The following is an 18,086-nucleotide window of genomic DNA, read 5'->3' as shown; positions in this document are numbered from 1 at the left end:
AAAGCAGCATTTATTTAGATTTAGTTATTGCAGCCTGGCCAGGCAACAAGAAATGAAATTAGGAAATAGAGAAAGGGCTGTTCAGTTGGCAGTGCCTGCCTAGTTTACATGAAACCATGGATCACTGCATGAAGTAGACGAGATGGTTTTGCCTGTAATCCCATCACTCGAGAAATGGAGGCAGAAAGATCAGAAGGTCAAGACAAGCTTGAGATACATGAGACCTTATCTCAGAGCTAAACAGTAAGTTACAACTAAACAGTGACTAGCCCCCACACACAGCCGGCCCAGGCAGCAGCACAGAGCCACCAGTTCAGAACACAGGATCTTAAACAAGAGTACTCACAAGAGCACTACACTGCCATTAACTAAAGTTGAATTACTATGTTCTTGCATTTAGTTCTGTTCCTTATAGCTATTAATGTAGCAGTATTTCATTTATATTTTAATAAATAAAGCTTGCCTGAAGATCAGAGAGTAAAACAGCCCCATTGTCCAGCCTTAGAGACCAAGCAGTGGTAGCACACACCTTTAATCCCAGCAGCCACATTAGTTTGCCATAGAAACCAGGCAGTGCATGCCTTTAATCCCAGCACTAGAGAGGAATATAAAACGGGAGGGGGCAGCTCTCAGTCTCAGTCTCATTCTGAGATTCTTGGAGGCAGGATGGCCATTTCAGACTGAGGTAGAGATAAGAGCCAGTGCCGGGCTGTTTTGCTTTTTTGGGTCTCCAGGTTGACTTATTTATTAAAATACAAATGAAATGCCACTACATATTAATATATCTATAAAATATTATTCATGCCAAGTAAACTTACAAGAAACCCAGAATGGCTGCTGCTGCTGTGTTTGAGATAAATATCCTTTAAAATTCTGACTAGTTGTTTCAGCTTTTAAATTTTAAATTTAATATTTTTAGACCAAAAATAGAGGTGAGAAGATCAATTATAATAATTAGAATGCACAAGATACATGTATGAAACTGTCAAAACTTTGTCAACTAAAAACTGTTTTAAATTCTAGCTAGTTTTCTTACTTAGTAATTCATTACACCATTACTAACTAATATTTCAGGTGACATGTTTGTATTCATGGAAGGTATAATTTCCTGTAAGTTTTTTTTATTTTATTTAATTTTTTTGGTTTTATAAGACAAGGTTTCTCTGTGTAGCCCTGGCTGTTCTGGAATTCACTCTGTAGACCCAGCTGGCCTCAAACTCACAAAGATACCCCTGCCTCTGCCTCCATGAGTGCTGTGCACCACAGAGACAGTAACAAAGTCCGAGTTTACCAGGTCCTTGGGTAGGAGGGAAATAATGGGGAGAAACCACCATGCACCCCACTCCACAGCTGAGGGAAGGGAAAGCCAGAATGAACTGTGAATTTGGAATTTTGCTATTTCGCTGAATTAAACAAATACTTGTTATTTATTTGCGGTTTTGTTTTTTTTAAGACAAGGTCTCAAGTATACCAGGCTGGCCTCACTCCTACATAGACAAGTATGACCTTAGGGCCTGCCCCTCCTGCTGGTCCCTCTAGTGTTGCAATCATCATGTACTACAGTGGCTGGCTAATGCCTCTTTTTTAGAAGCCCTTTTGAGATCCATCAAGAAACAGGCTAGAGCCAACAACCCTCACAGCAGCTTCCCTCTTTTTCTTCTTGTTGCTGGCTTTGTGAGCCTGGCATCTCAGTTTCTGCCCCTCCCCACCCTGTGTTATTCTCACAATGATCAGTTGTGGGTGATAAAATCCAGGAGTATGTATAGACAATTATTATTTACAACAGGGTAAAACAAAGTGGCTACTGAATATTAATTCTGAGTATCAAGCAGGGTGTGATGGCTCTTGCCTGTTCAGCAAGCTGAGGCAGGAGGATCACCTTGAGTTTGAGGCCAGACTAGGCTACATAGTAATAATATCCTGTTTCAAAATGCCAAAACCAATGAATAGAAGTTTTAGAATATGTCAAAATAGAGCCGGGCGGTGGTGGCGCACGCCTTTAATCCCAGCACTCGGGAGGCAGAGGCAGGCGGATCTCTGTGAGTTCGAGACCAGCCTGGTCTACAGAGCTAGTTCCAGGACAGGCTCCAAAGCCACAGAGAAACCCTGTCTCGAAAAACCAAAAAAAAAAAAAAAAAAAAGAATATGTCAAAATAGAAACGTTCAAAGTACAGTTACTACTTAGCGGCAATAAACAAAATATAATTCTAAGATACATCATCTATAGTAGCAAGTCAGGATCTCACGATAAATCTGACACAGGATATATAATAGGTATAAGACCTTTATGGAGAAAATGCTGAGCCTTTTTAATTTCTGAGACAGAGTCTTATGTAAACAGGCTGGCTTTGAATTCCTGACCCTTCTGCCAGTACCTCCTAAATTCCACCCTGGAGGTTACACAATGCTGCGGTCAACATATACATGGACATATCTGTCCGCATGCATAGGCAAGTAATCCATCCTCTCAGATAGTTGGCTGAGGCAGCGCTGCTGGGTCACGGGGTAGACGCTCCTCATCTGACTGGAGCACACCTGCCTTTCCATGCTTCACTGTTTTCCAGTCAGCTTGAGAGTTCTCAGAACTCAGCATTTTTGCCAACATTTGGACATTACTGTATCATTTATTTAACTTTCCTGATTATTTACGAGAGAAATGTTTTTAATTATTTAAATTACATGTTTGTGTGTGCACACTGGCATACAAATATCACACGCACATGTGGACAGAGGTCAGAGTTCAGCTTTCAGGAAGTCAGGTCTCTCACATTGTAGGTCCCAGGGGTCACATTCAGGGCTTTAGTCGTGGCGGCAATGACCTTTACCTGCCGAGCTCTCTTGCAGACTTTTTATAAAGTTGTTATGAGGAAAATTATATACAAGAGTTAAAAGGAGAATCAAAACTGAAGTTGAGATTATAAAATAATAGTGGGAAAAAGAAACAAAAGCAAAAGAGAAAAAGCTTTGTGGAATGTAGTGGGCACTTTAGAGAAACAGCAAACGTCTCTAAGGCATCTCATGTCAGCTGCCTCCTGGCTCTGTGAGGGGAGTGGACTCAACTCCAACGAAGACAAGACTCTCTCCCTCCAGTCTTGGAACAGAGAGGAGCAATGGCAAAGGGGTGAAGTGAGACCCTGTGCAGGTCCTGCCAGTGCCCCAGCCTTCCCCACAGCCTGGGAACACCCTGCACTCCGGCCTACCAACCCACAGGGCTCAGTTACTCTGGTCTCACCGAAAATGGGGTCCTCTGGGTCTTGACTCTCCGCCATCCATGGTTCTTCCCCTTTCTCCAGCTGGGAGATCACACTCGGTTTGGAAAGTTGATACCCTGCTCAGAGTTAAACAAGAATTAGGAACGCTGATGCTGCTGTGTAAGAACCGCCCCAGAGTCTGGGTCCAGCTGCTGGTATTCAGGGTTCTGATAACCAACAGGGTCACAGCTTTCTTTTCTAGCTCTACAACATAAAGCTTGTCCCTTCAGGAAGTCATCAGATTAGCCCTGGCATGGTCTGCAGAGGGACCAGAAATCTCTAATACAGAACCCACAGCCAAAACCCAGTGAACCCAAGGTATCAACGGTTTAGCAACAATGGCCCTCTCAAAATGGGCAGGTCTGTGGAGGACAGCTGGCATGATGGTTAATTTTTAATTGTCAATTTGACACAACCTTTAATCACCTGGAAAGATTCTTTTTTTTTAATATATGTAATTTTAAATTTTTCTTAATTGATTCTTTGTGGATTTCCTGAGAAGATCCCTAGCTGAAGAACTGTTTAGATCAAGTTGGTGTGGGAAGCTGTCTCGATTAATGAAAGAAGAGCTCAATCCACTGTGGCAGGCTCTAGACTGCGTTAGAGTAGAGAACGCCAGCTGAGAGAGAGCAAGCAAGCAAACGAAGGTGTATTCTAGCCTTTGCTCTTTACTGTAGATGTGATGCTTAAGTTCTTGCCTCAACTTCCCCAAAATAATGGACTAGAACTAAAATCATGAGACAAATAAGCCTTTCCTTTCCTAAGCTGCTTTTGTGGGGAATTTTCTCCCAGCAACAGAAACGAGCAGGACGGCTGCTCGGCCCTTACCCACTGACACCAGGTTCCTGTAGTTCTCCAGCATCACCTCCCGATACAGAGCCCGGCACGCAGGAGCCAGCTGCCTCCACTCCTCCTGGGAGAAGTCCACAGCTACGTCCTTGAAAGTCAACAGTTCCTAGAATAGCAAAGAGTCAGTGTGAGTCAGTCCACCCCAGTCAAAGCCTATGGGGCTCTGGCAGTAGTCTAAGTTCAGAGAGATTCCACACCAGTTTCTCCAGGACTAGCCACTGGTCTGTCTAGAGATTTTTGAGAGACTGCTCTAATTGACTAAGTAGATAAGGCCAAAACAAACAAACAAAAACACATGAAAAAGAAAGGCAGTGAGAATCGAGGTGCTCTTCTCTTTGGGGTGCTTGGAAGCAGTGGAGGTACTGTCGGCTGGAGGCACTGACTCGTGTGGGAATCTGAGGGAAGAGTATTCAAGAATGTTCAAAAGGCCTCAGACCGAACACCAGACTGAGAACAGGAACAGCATGGATGGAGGCAGCTTTGGAGCAAGGGAGAGGGGAAGGAGATGGAGCGCAGAGGCGGGCAGGGCAGGGGCTGTTTTCGCCTTAGCACTCACTCTCCACAATACTTGTACGTTCTTGAAAACAGTTTAAACTTGCACACACAGCATTAGGTTTCGTTGTGATATCTGATTTATTTATTTATTGGTTTTTCGAGACAGGGTCTCTCTGTGTAACAGCCTTGGTTCTCTTGGATCTCACTCTGTAGACCAGGCTGGCCTCAAACTTACAGAGATCCACCTGCCTCTGCCTCCCAAGTGTTAGGATTAAAGGCGTGCGCTAGCACTGCTCCGGCTTGTTGTGGAATTTTAAAGAAAATCTGTTTGTGCTGATTCTACAACCGTCTTTTCCCTCACGCCCCAGAAGCCCACTTGTGCCTTCTGCGCCCACCCACAGCCTGCTTCCCACTTTCCAGTGTCTCTGTGTCACTGCCCCTCCCAGTTCAACACCTCTTTGTCCTGCTCACCTCCTTACTGCCTTCCACACTTCCCCCACCTATACACACACACGCGAACACTGTAAGTTAGGACCCACACGAGAGACATGTGTTTGTCTCTCTGAGTCTGGGTCCGCCGACTTTACACAATTCCCAGACCCATCCACTTTCCTCCAGAGTCATGACTTCATTTTTCTCTGCAGCTTCCCCAAGTCCTCTGTGCGCACAACCCAGTTACATCACCCATTCACAGGCTGATGGGCATCTAGGCTGGCTCCGTTTTCTTGCTACTGTGAGAAGTACAGCAACACGCATGGACGTGCAGGTGTCTTTGTGGTAGGGTACAGTCCTCTGGGCGTGTGCCCAGGAGTGGTATGATGCAGTCATATGGAAACCTTATTCTAATGGTTTGAGAAACCTCCATACTGGCTTCCGTAATGACTGTCCTCGTTGACAGCCCACAGGCAATGAGTCAGGGCTCCGTTTCCCTACACCCTCATCCAGCATCTGTCACCTCTTGATGCCAGCCATTCGGACTGTGGGGAGATGGAATCTCAAAGTCACCCATTTGTTTGTTTGTTTTTAAGATTTATTTATGTCTATGAGTCTTTTGCTAACATGTATGTATGTGTACCACGTGTGTGCCTGGTGCACTAGGAGGTTGAAAGAGCACACTGGATCCCAGGAGCTGCAGTTACGATGATTAGGAGCCATTGTGTGGGTGCTGGGAACTGCACCCAGGTCTCTTGTAGCAAGCATCACTGTAAGTGACAGTGACGGAAGCCTGGACTGACAAAAACAAGGTCAGGGAGGCTGGGTTACAGGAATGTAACACCACTGCAGCGGTGTAAAAAAAAAAAAAATCCTTCTAAGGCAAAAGTGGAGCAAAGAAAAAGTATTCAATCCAAAAGAAGGCAGTAGAAGATGAACAAACAGGACAAAGGACAAAATACACACAGAAGCAACCACATCAATGGGGAACTGTGTAGGTGGATAAACAAGCAAGCGCGGGTTATGGCGGTCACACTGTAGACAGAGCTTAAAGTAAGCAAGCTGGGAAAGTGGCTCTGTGCGAACAAAAGTGGAAAAGCCGGGGAGCCAAGTTAATCAAAGCAGACTGCAGGCGAAGGCACACGGCTAGACTTTAAAACAGTGTTCTAAATGCGTGGGTCACGTATCAGACATCTCGTCTATCAGGCATTTACAATACAGTTCATAACAGTAGCAGAATTATGGTATGAAGTAGTAACAAAAATAACCTTAGGGTTAGGGGCCAGCACAGTATGAGGAAGTGTATTAAAGAGTTGCAGCGTTTGGGATGGTTGAGAGCCACTGGGTTAGAAAGAAGGGCACTGCAGACAAGACTGAGTAGGTTTGGGCTGGGATGGCTGTAAATCAGAGGACAATCACATAATGCTAAGATCTATTTAAGGAGACAATCCAAGGCCAGGCATGGTTGTGCATACCATTAATCCCAGCACTCAGTCAGGAGGCAGAGGTAAGCAATCTCTGTGAGTTTGAGGTCAGCATGGTCTACATAGTGAGTTCTAGGACAGCCAGGGCTATGTAGAGAGACCCTGTCTCAAAATACAACAACAAAAAAGACAGTCCAAAGTGTTTGTTTCTGATTGGAGAAACTTCAAATGAAGCAAAACTGATTTTCCTCAAGCCCAAACTTCAACAGAACCTATTTTATTCCAAATAATAATGCTAATTAATAACAAACAAAATTGTCACAACTAAAGAGACAGACAGACAGACAAAAAACTCAGGATGACAGACTTAATATCTTCTGTCAGCGACTCGTGGCCAGTAAACAACAATGTATCCAGGAGGGGCTGGATGATGCTCAGCTGATGAAATACTGGCCTGCCATGCTCAAAGCCCCGGTTCAACCCCCAGATCTGTATAAGCTGAGCAACAGCACACACTATAACCCTAGGGCTTGCGAAGTGGAGGCTTCAGGGTCAGAAATAAAGGACATCCTCGGATGCATAGAGAATTCTACATAGTGAGTTTAAGGCCAGCGTGGGCCACATGGACCCTGTCTCAAAAAGAAAACTAAAAACATGAAGGACATAGGTTTGAATCATATTATACGTGGTTTAAGCTAACGCTTCACAACTACAAAATTCACTTTTAAAACTTAAATAAACTTTAAGTAATAAAGGGTAGTGGTGGCACATGCCTTTAATCTCAGCACTCGAGAGGCAGAGGCAGGTGGATCTCTGTGAGTTCGAGGCCAGCCTGGTCTACAAGACAGGCTCTAAAGCTACAGAGAAAACCTGTCAAGAAAAAAAAAACTTAATAAACTTTTAAAAACCCCTGTGAAGGCATAAGTCACAAAACGATCCCATAAATGCAGTGGTAAGAAAGATGATGTAAATTTCGTGTGCTCTCCTCAGGAGTGGAGCTGAGCACAGGAGGGGGAACTGCCGGGGACAAGAGCATGTTCTATTCATTAGTTGGCTTTCACAGGACATGAATGTCAAAATCAGAGCACTTTTTAATATCTTTGATTTTATTAGTTAAAGGTTTGTTTTATAGGGTGTGTGAATGTTTTGCCTGAATGCACTACATGTGTACAGTGCCTGCAGAAGCCAGAAGAAGACCCTGCAAACGGAGTTACAGTTGTCATCTACGCCATGGGTGCTAGGAATCCAACCCAGGTCCTGTGCAGCAGCAGCAAGAGCTCTGAATGGCTGAGCCACCTCTCCAGCCCTTGTTTGTCTATTTGTCTGTTTGCTTTAGATATGGTCCTGCTATGTAGCCAAGGCTGCTTCCAAACTTGAGGTAACCCTCTTGCCTCAGCCTCCTAAGTACTGAGGTTACAGAAGTGAGCCAGCATGCCCCCCTGAATCACAATACATCAGTGAGCCAGCATGCCCCCCGAATCACACATACACCAGTGAGCCAGCATGCCCCCCTGAATCACACATACACCAGTGAGCCAGCATGCCCCCCTGAATCGCACATACATCTGTATTTTCTTACATGTCACTCGTACTTCAGATTTTTTTAAAAATTTTATTTATTTATTATATACACAGTGTACTGGCTGCATGGCACCAGATTTCATCATGGATGGTTGTGAGCCACCATATGGTTGCTGGGAATTGAACTCACGACCTCTAGAAGAGCAGAGGTCAGAGTTGATGAGGTCTGAGTGGATGGCTCTCAACCTCTGAGCCACCTCTCCAGCCTCTTGTGCTTCAGATTTTAATAAAAATGCAGTCCTTTCCTGGTGCTGAGAACCTAGGCTGTTAGGTTTTTTCACTACACTTATTATTTATATACTAGGGGAGTGCCACAGAATGCTAGTGGAGACCAAAGGACCCTTCGGAAGTTGGCGCTCACCTTCCACCATGTGGATACTTGGGATTAAACTCAGATTATCAGGTTTTGCACCAAGCGCCCAACCTTGAGCAGCCATCTTGTAGGCCCATGGACAATGTAATCTTTGATAAACCTAGAGAAGAGATTCCAAGTATGGGCAACATAAAGCTAAGCTAACGCTAAGCGACTGGAGCGTTAGCGCCCTCTTCAGGACACCATAATGAGCTGTAGCTGTCTCTCAATCAGAGAACCAAGGGACAGGCAGGTAAGCTGCTCAGTCAAGGAAACTGAAGTTGTAAAAAGCTAATTTTTTAATTGCCCTAGACCACTGAAGAAGACAGAACAAGCCCCGAGACACTGAATTTTGCATCTCATATTATTTTCACTCACAGAATTTGTTTCCAACAAATTCTCTTTAAAAACAAAAAAGATATTATTAATTTTGTTTTGTTTTGATGAAACAGGGTTTCCCTGTGTAACCCTGGCTGTTCTAGAACTTGCTCTGTAGACTAGACTGGCCTCAAATTCAGTGATCCACCTGCCTCTAAAAGGTCTGTGCCACCGTGTCCAGCTTACAGGCAATTTTGAGGTGCCCAACATGGATGTTAGGACCAAACTCAGGTCCCCTGCAAGAGCAGTTCGTGCTCTTAATCACTGAGCCATCTCTCGAGGCCTCTGATAATCTACCAGCAAATATTTCTGTTTTTTTTAAGATTTATTTCTCTATTGTATGTGTATGTGTGTGCGTGCACACCTGAGTGTACATGCAGGTGCCCATGAGGCCAGAGGTGTTGGATCCCCCTGGAGTTGAAGTTATAGGAGGTTATGAGCTACCTGATGTGGGTGCTGGGAATCAACCTGGGTCCTCTGCAGGAGCAACCAGTACTCTTAACCACTGAGCTATCTCTCCAGCCCCTGTTAAGTATTTCTTTGTTCTAACTCCAGAATTTCCTTCCATCTCAACCAAATTTCTGTCAGGCAGAGATGACCTACTTCTGACACAATTCCCCAAATGGTTCTGGATTCTCTTGTTTCCTGCCCACCTGTGAAAGGTGTGGGCTGTGTGGCCTGGCTGGGCTTTTTCTCTCTTCACCTCCTGTGACTGTTTTTAACGTTATACCAACGTGCAGTCACGTACACAGATCACTAAGACCCTTAGAACATAATTCTCACTAACATGTTTGATGGTGGTTATTTATGTTAGAAACCGCATTTCTAATCTGCTGTGTATGTGTGTGTAGTGATGTGGGAGTGTCATATATCAATCTGTTGATTTCATTGGTTAAGTAATAAACAAACTGCTTGGCCTCATAGCTTAGAACATAGGTGGGTGGAGTAAACAGAACAGAATGCTGGGAGGAAGAGGAAGTGAGCTCAGACTCGACAGCTCTGCTCTCTGGAGCAGAGACACCAGGCTCCTCTCTCCCAGGCAGCTCCGACCCAGGATGGATGTAGGCTAGAATCTTCCCGGTAAGTGCACCTAGCGGTGCTACACAGATGATTAGAAATGGGCTAAATTAATATGTGAGAATTAGCCTAGACGAGGCTAGATAGAAATGGGCCAAGCAGTGTTTAAATGAATACAGTTTGTGTTTTGTTATTTCGGGGCATAAACTAGCCAGGCAGCCGGGGTGCTGGGGACGCAGCCCCGCTGCCCCAATTACAACAGTGTAGTATATGTACTCATGTCAGGTGTGTGTACCTGTGTTTGCAGACGTGAAACATAAGAAGGGCAGGGTTGGGTGTCCTCCTCTATTACCTCCACCTTATTCCACTGGGGCAGGGTTTCTCTCGGAACCTCAAGTTTGTGTTTCTTCAGCTAGGCTAGCAAACAGCAAGCCCCAGCAATCCTTTTATCTCCACCCCCCACAGCACTGGGGTTATAAGCACCCAGATTGTTATGCTGAGGCTGGGATCTGAACTCAGGTCTTCACCACTGTGCAGCAAGCACTCCTTATCCATCTAGTCCTCTCTCCAATGCTTTCTTTATTATACTGATGTTTATCTTAGATGCCAAGTGACTTTTGTCAGTTTGGAGCTGGGACAGAACTGTTTACTTTCCATCCTGAAACCAGGACGGTGTTAATTCCAGATGAAGTCACTATAAAAGTGGACACTGCTGCCACAGAAGCCTATTTTTTTAAAAAAAAAATTTCATTCATTCATTATTTATTTTTGGTTTTTACACAGGGTTTCTCTGTATAACAGCCTTGGCTGTCCTGGAACTCACTCTGTAGACCAGTGTGGCCTCGAGCTCACAGAGATCCATCTGTCCCTACCTCCCGAGTGCTGTGATTAAAAGCTGTGTGCCACCCACCACTGCCCGGCGAAAGCCTAATTTTTGTATGTAAGTAACTTGACTGGAACTCCCCAGATAGAATTAATGGTCTCAACCGCTTCTATTTCTCAAAAGGGCAGTTTCTATCCCTAAAAACTAGAAGGAATGTCAAAAAAAATGAGAGGAAATGCCAACATACCTGGGGCTCTGCTGCAAGGATGCCAGGGGTCACCCCATCTGACAAACCTTCTCGTTGGCTCCCATCAGCATCATGGGGTTTTGGAGCTGTAGAAGGAGAAAATCCGTGAGGTGTGTACCTCCCCAGATTACCAAATAGAAAACCTGCCCCCAGCCCCACTGGCAGTGTCTCCTTCCCCATACACTCACAATGGGGCCTGGAACTCAGGAGACCTGCCTGCCTCTGCCTCCCACACAGAAACTTAAGCTTTCCATACCACACTGGGTTTGCTCTCTTTTCAGACAGGGTCTCGCTGGGGCTGTCATTCAGGCTGGCCTCAGCCGCACACTCGGCACGGCATTCCTACCCTTTGATTAGGCTGAACATTCCCCGCTCTACAGTTCACTCTGTGACCCGCTCCTTAAGGTACAAATATTTCTACCCAGACACTCTTAGACTCATTCAGTGGTACCTGCCTTGGGGAAATGTCTTAGTACAGGCAATCAGAGGACGGCTTCCTGCCCATTGTATGCCAAAGAAGTCTTTTAAAGCTACCCACTATTATTTTTATCTCTATTGTCGGGAGCCACGCCATGGTGGGCTGCATGTGTCACGGGCTGCCACTACGTTTGGCTGCCATATGTCATGGGCCACCTTTTTGGGGTGACTAGTCCCCCAATCCTAGCCATGGCAGTCCATACGTCCTCGGGTAGGGGTGTAAGGATTAGAAATGTTCGGTAGGAGGAACAGAGGTAAGAAAGAAACACAAAGACAGGATAGTCCTGGGAGGGCAACTCAGCAAATACTGAGTGCTTAATTCTGAGTTCTCAGTTTGCCTTGTATTCAATTTTCCATATACTTTTTTTGTTTGTTTGTTTGTTTTTGAGATAAGGTTTCTCTGTAGCTTTGGTGCCTGTCCTCGAACTAGCTCTTGTAGACCAGGCTGGTCTTGAACTCACAGAGATCCACCTGCCTCTGCCTCCCGATTAAAGGTGTGCATCCATATACTTTTATACCTCAATACAAAAAGGGGGGAAAAGGTAAAAGACTACTTTAACATGATACAAAGGACAACTAGAACAATTACTTGCTTCAATACTTTAGACATCAAGCCATTAATTCATGAGAAAAACATTCTGGGGCTGGAGAGATGGCTCAATGGTTAAGAGCATTGCCTGCTCTTCCAAAGGTCCTAAGTTCAATTCCCAGCAACCACATGGTGGCTCACAACCATCTGTAATGAGATTTGGTGCCTGCAGGGATACATGCAGGCAGAGCACTGTATACATAATAAATAAATAAAATTAAAAAAAAAAAGAAAGAAAAACATTCTGTTGTTTAGGCAGTGAGCCTACCCTAGACCAAGTATCCTGAAGTATCCTAGACCATGCAGTCACTCCCTAGGTCGAAACTCCTAATTCAAAATGAGGAGCTGAAATATGCTTGAATTGTCTTACCTTTGGTCATGATGGAGAGGATACACCTTTATGGGTCATCTTGATGTCCAAAACACCAAGTGGCCACACCCTAGGTCAGGGTGTGCAGCCACACTTGTTAACAACTTTGAGCAAACTGAAACTCTCTGCCTTTCTGGCAAGGTGGAGTAGGCTCACGTTTTGGGGCCTCCACACTCTATGTGTCCATCTCATCAATTAATAATAAGCAATGATTCACGCCAGGAATGGTGGCACACACCTCTAATCCCTGCACTCAGGAGGTGGAAGCAGGCGGGTAATGAGTTCAAGACCAGCCTCTGTTACACAGCAAACTGGAGGCCAGGCTGGCGACACTGTGGAAAAAAAATTTTCTTCTTTTTTTCTTTTTTTTATTTGTTAAGATGCTTAGCCAATGTCCCTCAGCTGGGGCATTTAAAAAACAAAAAGAGGGGGCTGGAGAGATGGCTCAGAGGTTAAGAGCATTGCCTGTTCTTCCAAAGGTCCTGAGTTCAATTCCCAGCAACCACATGGTGGCTCACAACCATCTGTAACGGGGTCTGGCGCCCTCTTCTGGCCTGCAGACATACACACAGACAGAATAGTGTATACATAATAAACAAATAAATAAATAAAATATTTTAAAAAATTAAAAAAAAAGAAAAAAAAAACATAAAACAAAACCCAATCAAACAAACACTTGGCTAAACACAAAGCATCATGGATATGAATGAAGAACTCACACAAAACATCTACTCGGCTTCCCAACTAACTACTTTGGAACAGACTAAGACTTGGGCATGTCTTACAGGAACTGACAATGTAGGTAAAAGGAGGGCAGTCAGGCATCTCGCCCCTGCCACTCAGAGGAAGAAGATGATAAAAAGATTGGTAATTGTCAAAAATATTGATGAGGGCTAAGATGACCAGGAGCCTGGCAGAAAACCTGAGACTCAGAGGACAGAGATCTTTGATTCTCCATTTCTGAGTTAGATTCCCCCAACCTCAGGAACCTGGCTGGGGTGGGGGGTTGATGGTGGGGAGGCCCCGTGGCCCCAGCTAAAGTCACTAGGAATTAGAGGTGGGAGCCCAGCATTTCCTTCACAAATATCCCCTGGCCCCCAAACCAAGCACAAGCCCCACACCGACCTTCTTATTTGTTCCCCAAGGGACCACCCCTTCTTCCACCCTCATCAGTCTGTTCTCACCTTCCCCTTCACACGTTTTCGTCATATCCTCCCACAGCGGTGCCCCCTCCTTGGCCTTCTCGAGATGGTTCAACTTCACCCAGCTGCTGGCCTCCGAGGGCAGGGTGATCAGGAGCTGCTGAGGCATGGTGGTGTCCACCTAACTGAGGGTGGCAGCTTCAGGTGGGGAAACTGCTGGAACTTTTGGTGACAGGCTTCCCAGTTGTATGGACCGGACCTCCTCAGATCATAAGCTTCCAGCCACCAAAGTTTGTTGATACCCTGCAACATCAGACAATGATGTGACCTGAAGAACTCTGGAAACAGTGTTTCTGGTGTTTCTTCAGGAGGCCTGGAGCTGGTTTGGGTCCTCTGTACTCGCTCCCCTTCACCCATCCCCCATCCGGGTCTCTCTCTTCCTTGTTTTCTTTCTTTCCACTCCTGGCTCCCTCTCAGACAGGGTTTCTTTGCATAGCTCTGGCTGTCCTGGAACTCATTCTGTAGACCAGGTTGTCTTCCAACTCAGGGAGATCCACCTGCCTCTGCCTCCTGAGTGCTGGGATTAAAGATGCATGCCACCATGCCTGGCTGTACAAAAAAAAAAACTTTTGGGGCTGAAGAGATGGCTCAGTGGTTAAGAGCACTGGCTGCTCTTCCAGAGGTGCTGAGTTCAGTTCACAGCACCTACATGGTGGCTCACACCCATCTGTAATGAGATCTGGTGCCCTCTTCTGGCGTGTAGGCATACATGCAGAGGAACACTGCATACATAATAAATTTAAAAAAAACACTTTTATTTATTCATTTATTTGTCTGTGTGCTTGTGCTACGGTGCCCAGGTGGAGGCTACAGGACAACTTCTGAGAGTCCATTCTCTCCTTCCACCACCACGTGGTCACAGGGATTGGACCCAGGTTATAAACCTGGCAGGCACCCTTCCCTACAGAGCCATCGCACTTATCCGCTTTGTACGCTTAAGGAACAAAAGGCAAGAAAGGCGAGATCCAGTCTGGCCTCGTGGCTGGTGGTGGCTCCTGTCTTTAATTCCTGCACTCTGTGAGTTTGAGGCCATCCTGGTCTACAGACTGAGTTCCAGGACAGCGAGGGCTGTTACACAGAGAAACCCTGTTTTGAAACCCACCCCCCCAAAAAAAAGAAAGAAAGAAAAAACATGATCCAGAGTACCCATCATACAGCCAAAAGTCCAGAGCTGTATCTATAACTGCAAAAATTGCCACAATGCTAAAATAACAGTGCCCTGGATATAGATGTACCCTTCAACTCCAAACACACAAATACAAAAAGACAAGCATCCAAAAATGTACAAATGTCCACGCGCCCTTGCCTGACTTCCCGCCTCATAAGCTGCACACTCCTGCCTAACTGGAGTCAAGAAAGAATCCTCGACGTCAGAACCCTGAGACCTGTACATAGAGCTCTAAAGCATGTCAAATCTTAGGCTCGGTTTCCCCGTCTATAAAATGTGGTTGATAACTGCACTACACAGGGATGCAGTGTTGAGACAATGTTAGGCCTACAGCAAACTCTAAGTTAATAATAATTAAAACCTTTTAATTTTAAAGCTGTGCAATAGTATTATCAATATGCGCTTATTTATGGTGGGGTGGAGATAACATGACAACTTTTTCTTTTTGGTTTCTCCAGACAGGGTTTCTCTGTAGCTTTGGAGCCTGTCCTGGCACTTGCTCTACAGACCAGGCTGGACTCGAACCTCCCAACTGCTGGGATTAAAGGTGTGCGCCACCATCGCCCAGCTAACATGACAACTTTTGAGAGGCGGTTCTTCCACCAGGATCGATCTCAGGGCATCAGACTTGGCTGCAAAAGTCTTTACCGGCTGAGCTATCTTTGCCAGCCCCATGGCATCATCTTTTAAAGTTTTTTTTTTTAATTAAAAATCTGAACTCAAAAGTTCAGCTTGAGTATCTCAGCTGATAAAACAATCCACATAGCTGCGTTTTGGCATGAGCAAGCGGCAATAGACATCACCACGCATCCAAGACGCCCAGCAGCTGAAGTGAATTCTCGTTTCAGAAATAATTAAACCTCACAGAGGGGTACGAGCTCCCACGGAAATGGAGGAAATACGGTATGTCAAGTACATCCAGAGCCACTGCAGAACTGACCGTAGCAGCAAATTTGGAAACAACCCAACTGCATCATCTGCATCGCCCATTCACCGCTAAACACTTGCGGATACCAGGGACCGGGTCCAGGGGCTCTGAGAGCCCACAAGCAGCTCCCCCGCATCCCCCCGGAGGGCAGCTCTTTAAAGTCTGGGGGAGTGGGGGGAAAAGGTGAACGACTGAGTATCCAGAGACCGGAGCTGGTGGAAATAGTCCCGAATATGTAAAAAGTCTCGTTACTAAGTGCAGAAACTTTCGGCTGTTCCTTCCGAAGCAGCTGACAATCACAGAAGCTTGCCGAACCCATCCTCGGGGCCCGCTACCCCGACCAGCTCTCCGCCCCGCAGCGGGGCTGTCTACTCACTGGGGGACTTCTGCAGCAGCCCCGGGCGGCGCGGGGATCCGTTCCCGCCGGCCTTCCACGCTCACACCGCGGCGCCCGGCGGGCACCGAGGCACCGTCGGCCTCGGGAACTGGAGACCGGCTTCTCCCGCTTCTCCCCCTCTGCACCCGGGAGCGAGGCTCGGTGCGGACGGGCGTCCTACCCGAGCATCTCCGGCCCCAGACGAGGAGCCCGGCGCCGGCTGCGGTTCAGATGCCACAGCGCGACAGCCTCACCCCGCCCCTTAGGCCCGGGCTCCGACCCCGCGCCCCCACCCGGGACCCGCCCACCCCACGCCGCCCGCGCCGGCGTCCTGCCCGTGGCTCCGCCCTCCCGGGTGCCGCGCCACCCAGATCCCGGAAGCCGGAAGCGGCCGGTGAGTGCCAGAGCCAGGGGCGGTGCCCGGCGGAGCTCCCGGCGCCTGTCCAGGGTCTCCGGGGCCGGGTGGCCCGGCCGGTCTTCCTGGGGAAGCCGCTTCTCCGTCACTCTTTCATTCTTCTAGCTTCAGGATGCAGCCTTAAATAGTACGCAGTTCCTGCCTTCTCCTAACCTCATTCTGGTGAAATTGATAAGTAGAAAAATAAATAGACGACGACTCAAATGGCTTCAGGGACCTAGAAAACAATAAACTTAAAAAACAGAATTCCGGGATATGTATTTTTAATGTCCCTTAAAGGCATGTATTATAGTTTGCTAAGGCTGACTTTAAAAAAACACCGCACACCGGGTGGCTTAAACAATAGGAATGTATTTTCTCACGGTCCTGGAGACTAGGGCCCCTTTCTTCTCCTGTTCTCACGGCCTGTCTCCTGTGTGCCTGCCTCTGGGGGAAGCGCCTAGTGTCTCTGTGACTCAATTTTCCTTAAAAGTCTCCAGTCCGACTGAATTAGCCTTCGTCGGTGCCTTATTTTAACTCCTCTCTAAAGGCTCGGTCAACATAGGACATTGGAGAGAACAAAACTGAACCCGTTCAAAGATATCTAAGAGATGGTGAGATAGGAGAGGCTTACCAGAGCAAAAGCTGGGAAGGCAACATCCAGAAAGTTAATTTAAGTTGGAAGCGATTTTTGCCCAGCCAGCTGGAAAAGAGAACTTTCGTTTTGCACTCAGAAAAGGGGGGCGGGAGAGAATAACGAGTTGGGATGGATATAGGAGTCTCTTTACCAGACTAGGACCTCAAAGGTCTGGCTGTCCCTAAAGTGGTGGTGGTGGTGGTTGGGGACCGGGAGGGGGCGGTGGAATTGAAGGGGAACAACATGGGAGAAATTTCCGAGCTGCAAAAATGTGCCTGGCTTGCGCTGTGATCTTGGTTCAAAGTCATCTCTGTCTGTTGAGTTGAAGACAGAGGCACTTGGGCTGTTAAAGAATTTGCAAAAAAGAGAAAAAAAAGAAGAAAAGCCAGAAATCGGCAATAGAGTTTATTAAACACACCGCTATACAGTCACATCCAGTGCTCCTGGAGAAGGGATGGCACCGCTGAGAGGGAGTGGAAGGCCTCTGGAGCCCGTAAAACTTGTTTTAGTTTTATCTCATGGGCCACTTTGTGCGTGGTGATGTCCATGCCCAAGGGACCAGCTGGCTTCTATCTTGCCTTTAGGTGGTCGGTAGCACAGCAGGAGTTATCTCCTGGTCAGACTACCTGGGTCTTTAGAGGCAGGCTCCAAATGCTCGCTTAAGACATCGCAAGGCACTGGTTCCCCACAGAGACTGATGGTTCACGGGTGAGCACTTATTTTTATTACATGGAGGGGTTTTTCTCTACAGTCATGTTACAGGTAAAAGTAAGTACATGCCTTCTTTAGCATACAGCGTTATAATGTTGCAAGTTTTCAGTTACAGTATCTAGTGCAGACTTACAGATAACCAAGCTGTGGGTGTGATTTCATGTGGCATTAGGGCCAGCCTGAGGCTCTTACTTCAATCTCCCGAGACCCAGGAGGGGCACTAAAAACTAATGTTTCCTTAAAGAAATAAAACATAGCTTGGATTATTTGGGCAGATACCTGGAAACTCTTAAAATTTTTTTTGAAGGCTCATATTTGTGTGTGTGTGTGTGTATAACCTAATAAGGATTTTCTTCCTTATTACATGCTGTAACTCAGGTAACCA

The 18,086-nt window shown here is 46.4% G+C and overlaps 1 protein-coding gene across 1 annotated transcript in view; it reads right to left on the bottom strand.

The window, feature by feature from the left end:
- LOC126513124 (zinc finger protein 69 homolog) overlaps nt 1-16,098 on the bottom strand; it is a 17,989-nt gene extending 1,891 nt beyond the window's left edge. The window contains 5 exon segments of the mRNA XM_050161296.1: nt 3,233-3,328; nt 4,080-4,206; nt 10,850-10,935; nt 13,470-13,730; nt 15,960-16,098. Of these exon segments, the coding sequence (XP_050017253.1) occupies nt 3,233-3,328; nt 4,080-4,206; nt 10,850-10,935; nt 13,470-13,596 (436 nt within the window). The 5' untranslated portion in view covers nt 13,597-13,730; nt 15,960-16,098.
- Nucleotides 16,099-18,086: the final 1,988 nt, after the last annotated feature.

This window comes from Alexandromys fortis, unplaced genomic scaffold, assembly GCF_014885135.2.
Source record: "Alexandromys fortis isolate MF-2015 unplaced genomic scaffold, M_Fortis_MF-2015_v1.1 scaffold_122, whole genome shotgun sequence".
Taxonomy (NCBI): domain Eukaryota; kingdom Metazoa; phylum Chordata; class Mammalia; order Rodentia; family Cricetidae; genus Alexandromys; species Alexandromys fortis.
The sequence above is the reverse complement of the archived record's forward strand: the minus strand, read 5'-3'. Positions and strand labels throughout refer to the sequence as shown.